The sequence below is a fragment of the Agelaius phoeniceus genome, chromosome 1 (assembly GCF_051311805.1).
Source record: "Agelaius phoeniceus isolate bAgePho1 chromosome 1, bAgePho1.hap1, whole genome shotgun sequence".
NCBI classification, from domain to species: Eukaryota; Metazoa; Chordata; class Aves; order Passeriformes; family Icteridae; genus Agelaius; species Agelaius phoeniceus.
In genome coordinates this window covers 43,007,435-43,020,382 of record NC_135265.1, presented here as the reverse complement: position 1 = coordinate 43,020,382, position 12,948 = coordinate 43,007,435, and the positions used below count along the sequence as shown (strand labels likewise).

Sequence of the window (12,948 nt, the reverse complement as noted above, 5' to 3'; positions counted from 1 at the left end):
CCCGGGAAGCCGCGGCCCTTCTGCACGGGCCTCATCTGTGCCGCCATCCCCGGACCATGAGCCAGCCAACGGGAGCCTTGTTCCAGCCATGCCGCTGGCTGGGGAGCGCCCAGGACCCGCTCCCGTCGGTGGGGCACCCATGTGCCCAGTGCCCGCCCGCCGCCCACTCACACCCCGGGGTCCGCCCGCGGCGCTCCGGCACTGCCGGGCCGCGCACGGCGGCGCTCGGGGCTGTGGGTGGCCCTGCGGGGATGACGCAGGCGGCGGGCGGGCAGGAGGGAGGGAGTAAGAGAGGGAGGAGCCCGTGATGGCCGGTGCCGCCGCCGTCGCGCTGTCCCTCGCTGCGCTGCCGGCCACCGCCACCGCCGCCCCACCGCCGCTGTCAGCTGCCGACCACCCCGCCGCCGCCATGGCCGAGGAGGAGGCTCCTAGCGAAGGGTGAGTGGAGCGGCTGCGGGCCGACCCCTGTCCTCTCCGCGGGTGTCCCGGACGGCGGTAGGAAGCCTTTCGGGGCGTCCGGGCCGTGCCGTGCCGTGCCGCCGCGGGTGCCGCTCGCCCGCCTCCTCCCTGAGGGTGCCTGAGGGCTGCGGGCGGCCGCTGTGCCGGGGTTGCGGGCGCTCCCGCCTCCCCGAGCGCCCGCCGGGCTCCGCGCTCCGCCCCGGCCCTGCCGCGCTCCGGCATCGCCGCTCGGGCGCTCCCCGGAGTGTGGGCACACCGTCTGCCATGTTTTGCTGCCGCACAGCCCGCCTTCCTGCCATGGCTTCCCGCCTTCTGGCACGGGCAGGCTCCCGGCAGGGTTTGCCGCTGGCTCCCTGCGAGCCCCGTGTCCCCGCCGCTTCCCCTTCTGCACCGGAGCTCCGCCGTGGCTGGCCAACTGTTGTCATTGCACACCTGCCCGCAGGCGTGTCCCTGCGCCTTTTCCTTGGCAAAGTGTATGTACGTGCTCCGGCTGTCATCCACCCTTGCTTCCCTTTGCGCCCCAGAGGTCACACGGCTGCATACAGGGCTGGCCCATGCTCCTGGTGTGCCTCGGCGGCTCTATCTGGGCGCACAGATAGCCCATCTTCTCGTTCTCTACGTTCACTTTGATATAGAGCAGACAGTGCACTTGTCAGCCTCTCTGTGTCATCGTTCTGTACTTTATATAAGTAGGAGATGAGAGCACATCTATAAATTGCAAGCATACACTGTTGCTCTAACTTTTCCAGTACTGTATTCACTGTCCCAGGGCATTCACATCTACTGAAATAATTCCTATGACATAAGTTACCCTGACCCTGTTCTTAACATGTGTCTCAAATACCTGTTTGTAACCACTTACACCCTTGATATATGACTTTATTATAGCTAATAATCATTCCTCTGCCTGAAATTACATAGTTCATCACTATATCTTTTGTGAGTGTACTGTATAAAAGTTACTAATCAATGGTCTGTTCTTCAGTTCACATGCCTTCTTAGTGTATGCTTTATTTCTTGTTACACTTAAGCTTCCACTGCAGACCCATTTTTATACTCTTCCATTGCCCCCAAATATGTTGTCTGCCCCTGTAGAATAATATAGTCATCCCATCTCTGAGTTTGTTTGCCAAACGTACTTAAGATATCTGCTGGTCGCTTATCTCACAGTTTGTTCCATCATATTTTATGGTTCTAATCCAAACAGTGCTCTATCAGAATATATCTAACTCTGCTTTAGTCATACATGTGCTTTATTCCTTCTGTCAGACATGTAAATATGCTTTATATGTATTATTTACATTAATTTTTCCTCTTTCTCATATGCTTTATATGCATTGTTTACATTAATTTTTCCTCTTTCTCTATGCGTTACATATTAGGTAGTATATCCCATTACTGATTGACTAGTCCTCAAAAACTAATTTTTTGCCTTTTCTTCTACATCTCCCTTCTTGCATAACTAAGTATTGTGTTATTTTGAGAAATCAGACTTAAAATTCTTCAGCTGATTGCATGAAAATCATGCTAGGCATTCATGACTTCTTAATTAAGTATATTGCCATTTGCATGTTGTCATGTTATATGTCTGTTTTGTAATCTTCCAAAACTACCTGCATCCTCAATCTTGTGCTTTTTTTAGTCATTTTTCCAGCTTGGGATTTTGGTATTTCATCTTACATATTTTCCTGCTCTGCCCGCTCAATCTAACCAGATCTGGACTATCCATCTTTTCCAAATTCCCTGTTATGCCATCATCACCATATGTACGCAGCATCCTCATTTCAAATGCAAACTCCAAAAGCTTCCCTTTCAAAGCACTATGCAGTTTTGTCTACTCTGTAACTCTGCACGCTCCTCCTTTCCTCAAACTTAAAATAGTTTTTTCCAAAATCTTCACCTCCACGCAACCTCTACAACATTACCCACTTGAAAACTACAAGTGAAACGCTTCTTGGTTCCGTGTTCTTTCTGACCCCTTCACAGTCTTAAATACAAGTAGTTTGTAAAGCTTCTTGTTGCTGGTTTACAGGTTTCCTAAGTACAAGTCTTAAAATAGCTGTGCCTCAGCCTGTTTTGTTTGTGTGTTCATTCAGCGCATTAGGCTGAACTGCATTAGCTGTCTGGTTTGATCACACAGAGTGCTGAGTGCTGCTGAGACGCTGCCAAGCGCCCTCAACTCCAGTTGCCTCTCAGGATTGCAGGATCGTAACACTCGTTGATCTGGACAGAGAGTTAGGCTGAATTTTCAAGAGGATTACTGCAAGTTTCTCGTGTGGTTTACACAGCTGGGTGGCTTTTAAGAGGTGTTGGTTTTCAGAACTTCTGAACAATTAGGCATTGATGTGGTATTTTTCAGAGTAAACCTCCTGATTCACTAAAAACTTCCAAGAACAAAATATCATCATCCTTTTCCATGAATTCAAAAAGTGTATTTGTGTTGAAATGTTAGTGCTTTTATTGGTCAGTTTCTAGCAATAATTAAACTTAGCATTTGTTCATGCTAAGGAACAAATTAGCATGAAATTTTGAACTCGAGCAATGCTCAGTACCTAGGGGAAGTTTATAAACAAGAGAAATATGTTAAATGATTTTTCATTTAGAATGCCGTGGCAGTGATAGGAAGTTACAATATACCATCAAAGTCCTAGAATAAATTACTAGTGACAGGTGTACACAAAGAATAAATGCAAAGTTTATCTGCTTTGAAAACAATAGTGTGACTCAACTTGTTAGGCAACACACTTGCTTTGTTGCAATTTGGTAACTGTGCAAAGCATGGTGAAAACTTTCTTTCTGGAAAATCTCAGCTGAAAAATATTCATGAAAACTATTCATGACCCTGTCCTAACTTTGAATTAGAAGATTAACTAAACAAATGTTTTTGTAGTCACAGTGATTGCTTGGTTAACATGTCACCTGCTAGTGATTTCCAAACCTCTTTACAGCCTTGGACCTCCTCTGTGTAGGTTTTAGATGGAGACTTCTGCCTGTGAGGCAGACAGCTCTAAACTGAGCCTTTTGCCAGTATTGAATTAACTTACTCACTCTGGATGCACCAGGACTGCTTATGGCTTATAATATAACTAGGAAGAACAGCTACTAAATGTGTGTATACATACAGAAAAAGATCCCCAAACTGCAATACTGGGGGATTTTTCCCCCTATAAGTGGAATAGTTTTCTTTAAGTTTTCTTAGAACTTAGTTTTCTTCGTTTTCTTAAAGTTTTCTTAAAACTTTAAGACATCTGCAGTTACAAGCCCACATCAAATTGCTCGTAATTGGCCTTTAGTCTCACAAAATAGTGGCTTGGAGTAAAGGAGAAGACAAACACTCTAACACCAGTGTTCACAATTATTTTTGTGTTATCCTTCAAGTTTGTTTGTATTACAGAACTCAGTTTTGAAGTGAGCTGTTTGATTAATAAAAGAGGAATCGTTTATTAGGCTTGATAGAGCCTGTGTCTTCTCATTGGTAGGATGGTTCAGTGTTACAGCATGAATGGACACTCAACTCAGAATTTTTGCCTGAATTTTTTGCTAGTTACGTGATCTAGGTTTTGCAGCAAACTGAGTGGGTAGGCTGCTGAAAGCAGGGTCCTGCTTGCTTTTCTTCTTTCCTGTAGTGCTGGTGACCAAACACAGGCTTGGTAGCTACAACTTGCATTTTTAAAAACTGAGTGAGACGTCAGTGCAGTGTAGAAAGCAGATGTGGAAAAAGGTTAAAGGTAATTTCCTTCCTCTTTTCTGATTTTGTCTTTTTGGCTGGCAGGGTTGTGTCAGTCACAGCTTCAGTACTTAAAGCCTTTTGTGTTACATGCATGAGCTCATCAGAAGGTGTTTGTATGAGCAGGTTTTCAGGCATTTATGGGATTATTTCTAATAGTTTCTTGTGCTTGTATGAATTTGGGGAGGGAAGGTCTATGTTTATCAAGATCTCTCATTTCTCCTAATGCAGACGAAAGGGAGAGAGGGAAAGATGGGAAAGTGTAACAGGGGCTATCTTCTCATTTTGGTAGCAAAAGAAAGATGCTGATAACCCCGCTTTCCAAGTATCAAACAAAGACACATCTTCAGAAGTTGCCAAAGTAGAATTAGGGGGAGTCTTAGCCCCAGTGGAAATGACAGTGAAGCTATAAATCCAGAGGGGCAACTAGCTGTGGTTAGTGTGCTGGTGACTATGTGTCATTGGAGAACACAATTTTTAGCTAGTATTGCATGTATTTGGGTATATGAAAAGTTGTTTTAGAGCCTGCTGGGGGCTGATAGGCCCAGTCTGTGACCTACCTTTTTGAAAGGGACAGTGTTTGTGTGCTGGAGGTTCTCTGACTGTTCTGAACTTCTGTGGAAGGCTCTGAACGATTCTCCCAGCTGACAAACTATTAAAATGTTTCTTCTTTTATATAGTGGTGTATTAAGATTTCTTGCTGAGGAAATTTTGATGCTTGTGTTTCATAACTTCTGAGTATTTACTTGCAATTCTGATATTCTTTTGGGATAGTTTTTTGCACATGGGTTGCATTGACAGCCAGGGAGAAGAGGGCACGAGAGGAAAGGTGAGTGTCTGCATTTATATTGGCTCAGAAAGATCCAGATGAGAAGCTGAGCAGCCAGAGAGAGGTCAGTGGAGAAGAGAGATTTGTGAGTCAGTAAAGCTGTGTAAGGGAATGAGGTCGATCTGGAATAAGGTTAAGAGGGTAGCAGGAGGTTTTTAAGTGGCAGCAAGAACACATGGTGCCATGGTGAGAAATGGCAGAGAAGGAAGGTGCTCTGAGTGTGTTGTAGTAGAAAACTCAAGATGATAGGAGACTACGGAAAGGCGGGGAAGACACGAGCATAACAAAAATGCATTCTCCAAAAGAAGAGTGCCTGTTGCCATTGAGAAAGTCTGCTCATATATTGAAGTGAGAGAGAAGGGTGTGGCAAAGGGCAAAATACAGAAATAGGGTGGGTTAAAGCTCTAACAGACTGTTGTAGAATTTTTTTCTTGGTTGTATTTAGTAATTTGGGGTCATACTGACACCAAAAGCTTCTTAATTACATCTTTACCTTTCCATAAGGGGACTTTTGATGCGATGACTTTTTAGATCCATTTAACTTCTTAACTATTTTTAAGACTACTTGCACTTCCTTGACATCTAAAGCATTTGTGGTGTAAGCATGTAGAGAAAATAGTCCGCTGTGAAAAGCGTTGTGCAGCTTTTACATTTTCCAGAAAATGAAATGGGGATAGGTAGTCCAAAATGTTGAATACCAGTTCTTGCATTTTGACATATATAGCTCTTTGTCACCTTAGGTGACTGTGATAAAGGAACACATCATAGAAGCTGCTCTAATGAGCTGCAGTGAAACAACCCTCAGTGTGTGTTCATACTTGTGTGCAAGGGGGGTTTTTGTATAGCATGTTTGGAGCTGAGGGAAGTGGTCATATACTTTAGAAAGTCTTACATCTGTGTACTTATATGGGCCCTTATAGAAAATGAAAAATATTCACCTCCTAATGTTGTGATCTACATTGTGCATGATATACAATGAAATTTTACCAAAAGAGGAGCAGGGTAGAGTGTGTATGGGCAATGGTGAAGGTTAGTGAGGGGCGCCTGTTGCATGTGTGCTTTGCTCTTGTCCAGTTTGATGGAATTTGGGAACAGGCTGAAATGTGGGCTGCTGGCATGGTAGGTATGAGAAGGCTGGCAAGGATTAAGCAAGGTTGAAGTCATGCAATATCTGAAGGGCAGCTGGAGTACATCAGTTGATGCATGAATAAAATAAAAGCAGTGCAAAGTTTAATAACATCTGAGGGGCACCAAGAGGAAATTTTCATATCCTTAATTTTAGTTATGTTTTTTTTCACAAATTCTTACTGCAGTGTGCAGTGTGGTGTTTTTAAAGGTACATGAAATGGGTGGCATTGCCAAGTTCTATCAGACATGAGTTTACTGTGGAGGGGGCAGAGGTAGGACCTCTGTGGTACCTAACCCATGATCTCTGTCACAAGGTTGAGGAGTTTTAGTAGAGCTGTGCAGCTTCCCCCTTGCTTCTCTGTACTCTGTGTTATCCATACTTGATATGTAGCTGCTAATATGTTTTTTCTTTGGAATTTTTTTTTTAGGGTTTTTTGGGGTTTTTTTTAGTTTTTAAATAAGGACTTGAAACTGAGTTGGGTGCTATCACAGCTTCTTTGTAAGCAGTAGGAGCATGGCAGGTTGCATTGCAGGTTGCTTCATTCTTGTGGTACATACTGAAAAAGTGCTTGCCCTGAAACCTTTGGGTATAGCTAGAAAGAGGGTGGAAGAAATTATAAAAACATAGAAAAAAGGGTAAGTATGGTTAAAAAAAAAAAGCAGTACTGAGAGACTCAAGAAAAGGGGAAGGGGGCTGCAATGGTGCAAGTTATACTGCAAGATATACCTATGTCTGAGGTCCAAGATGGGAGGGAGCAGAATTATAGGTCCTCTCCACTTCTTGAATGCTCAGGCTGCTCAATGACTTAAAATAGTCACAGTAAACTTTAATATCTTAAAATAGCCAGATAATCTCAAAGGTTATGGATTCACGTTCATGAGGTACAGTTTCAAGTTAATGTTGATAAGTGATGGTTAATTGTGATAAAAAGCATAATAAAACTTGCTTCTGAATTTTTATATTAATTCTGATGTTGAATGTTCTGAACACAGAGTTCAAGATGCAGTAAATACATGAGGAATGCATTGTTTTCACCTCTGCCCTAATATAGAGCAATATTCTGCAATAAGCTATCATGGGTTTTGTGTTGGAATGGGGCTGATATATGTTACACTTCCTAGAAATATTATGCAGAGGTTTTCAAAACATTCTGTTTTGACATTACTGAAGTATCCAAGAGTTTCACAACATCTAATTGAATGGAACATCTTGGCTCAACACTCATCCAAACAGAACTTTATGGGCAGGGTTATAATGTCATCTGGGAAAAAAAAAATCGTTACCCTTTTTTAACCTGTTGACAATGATTTCATCCATTTTTTGTCTCCTTGTGAAAATGGTAAATAGATATTTCTTAAAGCAAGGAGTTTTTTTGTTCTCATACTGTATTCCTGATACTTGCTTCTGGGTCTTGCCTCTTTAGTATGCACTTCAGGGTCTTTCCCTGAGGATTTTTAGTCTGTTCATGCAATGAAAGTGAAACATGGAATGTTTTCCTTCTCCTGATTTTTGTCTACAACTGCCAGAGTGTTTTGTCCTAGGAACATCTCATTCAAATTGTTGTGGTTGCTACATCTGACTTCTATTGTACATGCAAAAGCTTTGTCCCTGGATATACAGTCTTCACAACAACAGTTACTGTGTATGCCTGAATGATTCTGACTATATTCACTGCTCTTAGAAGACATAAGCATGAAAGAACATGATGCACTTTAGGGAACAGCAATGAAGGACTTCAAGGACTCCTAGAATTGCTTATGCTCTTAAGGTTCTCATGAAATCATATCCTGAGCCTTGTTGCAGAAACATCCCTGCCTAGTTAAATGTGGACTTGATGTCATGATTATATGTTACTGTCTGTCAGTGGCAGTTCTGACTTCAAAGCTTGGTGTATTCCACCTTGACTCACAGTCTTTCTTTCCACCTTGATAGTTCATAGGTCTGCTGGTTAACTTTCTGGCTTTTCTGTAGCTATGTTAAACCAGAATTATCTGGTTTAAAATCTAGTGCCTTTTTCATGCCTGAATTTCATAGATCTGGCACAAAGAACAGCCACCAAGATGGACCTTGGATATAGTGATTACTAAAATATTTTTCTTTACATGTTAGGGGTTTTTGCTGTGGTGGTGTTTCTGGTAACTCTTAACAAAGAAGGATCGATTCTTGCCATAATCAGTCATGTAAACAGCACCCAATATTCTCATATTGCAGGCTATTAAATTAATGAAATGGGAAAGGAAAAGTTTATTATAACTCAGTTCTGTCATGGATAGAAATGAGCCAGATGTAAACCTGCTACTTTTCTCTGACATTTTGACACAGAAAGTTCTATTTGATTGTGTCATCCTTGACTGTTTTTTATGCTTTCTGTTGTTTCAGTTATTACCCATAAACTCGAAATTTAGCAACCAAATATAGAATTTGGTCTGAAAACTTAGTGTTTTGTATTGATGCTGGAAGAAACCATCCCATGTACTCTTAAGCTTTGTGTAGGCTACTGCTGATGCTCAGGAAAATGCAGAAAGCATCCAGTAAAAAGGAGATAATGAAAATTATAAAAAGGTATCTGTAGTTACTTCACTTAAGCATCCATCCTCTGTTAGCTGTAAAGTGTTTATAGAGCATTATAGTGAAACAGTTTTATTTTTAAAATTGGCACTTTGCCATAAATTTGATATGCTCACCTCTTTATCAGTTAGGAATAACTGATGCTTCTTTTCACTTCTTTTTTGCCCATTCTTAGTATTTCTATAACAACTGAAAGGGCTGGATGAGTGAGAAGTAACATGGTGTTTTTATGGGATGAGGTTTATGTAAGACCTTAGAAGAGTGAACCTTATGTTGCTTATATTTAGATTTCAACATATTGGCATTTTTGAATTCCTTTGCTAGCACAGTACTGCAAAAGTACTTTATGCATAAACAAGAAGGTAGAATCTCAGCTGCCTTTCCAATAGTTTACCTTTGTTTTTTTCTGTTACAGTGTAAGAGTCTCTTAAATTGGAGCTAGCTTGAATTGCTGGGTGTTTATAGCTGCATTGTCAGCTGAAAGACCCTGAAAATCCCAATGTCATTCCTCTTGGTGCTGGGCAGAAGCAGTACCAAATTCTCTGCATTAATTTGTTTTTCTTTCCTTACTTACTTCTAAATGGCTGAAATTAATTCTGAGAGTCAGGAGAGGTGGGGGTTAGGGTTTTTCAGAGATCAGCTTCATTCTAAGAAGATTTAAGGGTAAAGAGTAAAGCTTGAAGTAGTTTACCAGTGAGTTCACTCAGTGTTTCAGCTTTTTAAGTTTTTGAGCTTGCTCCCTAGCTAAAATCTTGGTAGTTTGCAATATTGTCTGCAAAATTTCAATTAAAAATATTAAATACATTTGTTTCCTGAGAGGAAGACGAACAGATGCAGCTCTGTTTCTTGTGCAATTCAGTAACTTTCCCATAATCCTTCCTTTGCAAGTTACTGTGTATTTGTTATATAATCTGAGCACTGGCTTACTTACTGATGTAGTTTTAAAGTCCAAATAATTCTTTGTGACAGGAAAATCTGTTCTCCACACTCCTGTCACTGCTACATGGTTTTTGGTCCGTACTTGGAGTTTTGATTACCATACTAACTTCAAAATTCTTAGTGAAAAGCTGATTTTATATTCAACACTTTAGAAAGACAGCATGTCCTGTCTTGGTGGGTCAGAAATTTTTGACAGGTGATCATGTAGCAAATGGTATTGTATTTGTTTACTCTGCTTTGGTGGAGTTCTGTTACCTTTTTGCAACCTGTTTGCAAACCCCAGGTTTTTTGGTTTGGTGTTCTGCCAAACCCAGACTTTCCATGGGTCATGACAGCTAGGTCTGTGATGCTGGTGTATGATTTCAAGCTTACCATGCATTCCTACAATTCTAATGTAGGTAAATCCTAAGCTTGAAAAGGGAGATAATGAGCTCCATTTCTGTACATGTATTATCTCCTGGATAGAGTTACAAACAACTTCTGCTCAATATTTTTATGTGGTAGCGCTTCCATTTTTACATCCACAATACTAGCCAGAAATCAAATGGACTGTTCAGCTGTTTCAGTACATACCTCATTGTTAGAATATGTTTTCAATTCTTCAGCTGTATCTAAGTTTTCACAAACTTTTTGTGAGTATGTCAAATTTGTGGCTGGCTGCAGATCCATTTATTGTGTTGCATGGAGTCAATTCTCACCAAGCTAAATAGGGTAAATGGAGCTGACAGAAAGCTCCAAAATTGGTGGTACAACCAATTTGCCACGTTCTTCATTTGGTTTGATCTGAGTAGTGGAGGTGAGTGGGTGGGTCAGGCTCACTGTACCTCTGCCTCTACTTGATTCTCAGTTCTTTTGAAAGTTACCCTCAGGCAATTCGAGCAGTGCTGACAGTAAGATCTTGATTCGAATTAACATTCAAGCAGCTGAGGACAAGCAGTATTATCCTGAGCTACATTTAACACAATGTCTATATACTCATTAAGTGTCAAAATATAGTAATAATTATTCATTTTTATCCTTTCTTATGCTTGCAAGCAGGGTCTCCAAGCACTTGCTCCAACCAACCAGTGTGTTAGATCCTGCACACGTGGTTGCAGCTCCACTTAGATGTTTGTGCATGTGTCCTTTTCGTTTGCATTATTTATTAGGGTATTTAATCATCAACATAGGCTACTGATGGTCCCCACTAATCTCCTAGTCTGACACTAATCACCTTGACTTTCACTAAGGTCATGCAGTGGGTGTTTCCAGGGCTTTCCCTTACCTTCTGGTCTCCTTCCCTAGATGTGTTAGAGAAGTGTGGAAGTGTGTGTGGAGGTCTGTCAGCCAGAGAGTGACTTCTTTGAATGCCTGGCAGGCCAGCAGCCCCCCCCCCCACCCCACCTGCTAGCCTCTGATTTTTCCAGCCTCTGTTATTCCAGATGTTTTCAGATGGATGTGAAGAATGTAACTAAACCCAAATTGAAGATGCAAGGAATCACCCTATGCAAGCTTTGCCCTACTGCTGGTTATTGATTATTTTAGCATGGATGTGCACAGTGCTTTATGTTACTACATGGCCACAAATACACAGGTTAAATTCCACTGGTTATATGCCTTGGTATTTGATGTGTAACACCTGTAAGTGCATTTGGTAAAAAATTACAAAAATTTGGGCTGTGAGTTGCCAGATTTATTTCCCACTTTCTGAAAGAGCAAGCAACTGAGGCCAGTGGACCTCCTAATTTCTCAAAATACAATATTCTGCTCTTGACTTTTTACAAAAAGATAGGTGGGAACAGAGTGTAAGGGAAGTGATGGGTGATGAGAGTGGTGTGGGGTCTGCCTCTTCTGGCAGTGGGTAGCTCAGTTAAAATGTGGAACTACTGCTGGAATCTTTTGTTTTCTTTCATAACTCATCTCCATTGCTGGTGTGCACACTGTTTTGAAAGGTCCATTGCTTCATTTTTGACATTATGTAGCACTCACAGCTTTATATCACAGAAATAAAAATGATAGACCATGTAAGCAATGGACATTCCTGTATGCATTTAGAAGACACATTGAGCACAGACAGATGTACAAAAGAAATGATACAACCATAGCCTTAGAAAGTTATCAGAAAAAATATTCAAATAGATTAAATAAATGTTTGTTCTCCATGTGTGGAAAACATCTAGCAATGTGGTAAATCTTTTCTGGAAGGAGGCAAACAAAGGATTAAGCCTTGACTATAGGTAACTAAATATTTTCTTTCTAAAATAGTATTTCTAAAAAATGCTCACTTTTTTGCCTGAAAGCCTTCACCGCTTACTCTTTTAGTTCAGCAAGTACAACAGGACAGAATTGCAAACATAGTTTTAATTTTAAAAGCTTCAGCTTGCTAACTGTATTTGTCAAGCTATACATGTATGCAATGCCTCTTCTGAATTAAAATCTAAGTATTTGTAAACAGATCTTGTAGGTAACAAAAGAAGGAGTGAGCAACTTTACCATTCTGATACATTTTCCTAAATAATTTTCCAAAGTATCCAGGTGCCTCACTAGGGCTAGGAAATAAAATTTTGGGACTATGATCTGTAGATGTCACTTCTGTTTCATTGTGGCCATATCCCTGCACTGTTTTCTTGTTGGCATGTTGCAGCTTTACATTTCTGTGAATAAATAAATAAGTTCTTTAAAGTATTTTCTTCGCTTATTTAGTGGTTTTTCTGAGAAGAAACAGTACATAGAGTTTCAGCTTAGTGGAAATAGTGACTAGTTTTGTTTCTGACCCAAGAGTTAAGAATGAAAATGCCTAGTTGAACATGTAGCTAGCAGAAAGCTTGACTCAGAAGAGTGGTGACCTTACTGCTGTTTAATAATTTACCAGAGTAATTCATAGCACTGGACACAATTAGCGTTGTTGTTAAACTCAGATTTCATGGTTACTTGCGGGTGAAATTACTTTTGGCTTGTCCCAGCTTTAACTTTTTAAAGATCTTACTTTTAAATAAATGCATAACTATGCATAATGTGGAAGCAGAATATTTGGATGCCCATTTTCCTATAAGGTGCTAAGTTCCTTCTTTTCTTAGATTGCATGAGCACATGGCATGGAAGGACATACAACCGCCTATTGCCAGCTCCTCAATTAAAACTATGGTAACAATTCCCATTGGAATGTTATCCCTCCTTATAACTTACAATTCCAGTGATCTGGTGGGTCAGGAAGGTTATTTACAGAGCAGCCAGATATAGAGGAGTAAATAATACTGAATAGCAGTGCGCCTGAGTGATTGGATGATTAATCTGTTCTGTTCAGATATGGTTTGGGGC

The 12,948-nt window shown here is 41.1% G+C and overlaps 1 protein-coding gene across 1 annotated transcript in view; it reads left to right on the top strand.

The window, feature by feature from the left end:
• Window positions 1–266: 266 nt before the first annotated feature.
• Window positions 267–12,948, top strand: part of ABHD5 (abhydrolase domain containing 5, lysophosphatidic acid acyltransferase) — a 28,151-nt gene continuing 15,469 nt past the window's right edge. The window contains exon 1 of the mRNA XM_054645827.2: window positions 267–438. Within this exon, the coding sequence (XP_054501802.1) occupies window positions 308–438 (131 nt within the window). The 5' untranslated portion in view covers window positions 267–307. The remainder of the gene's footprint in view (window positions 439–12,948) is intronic.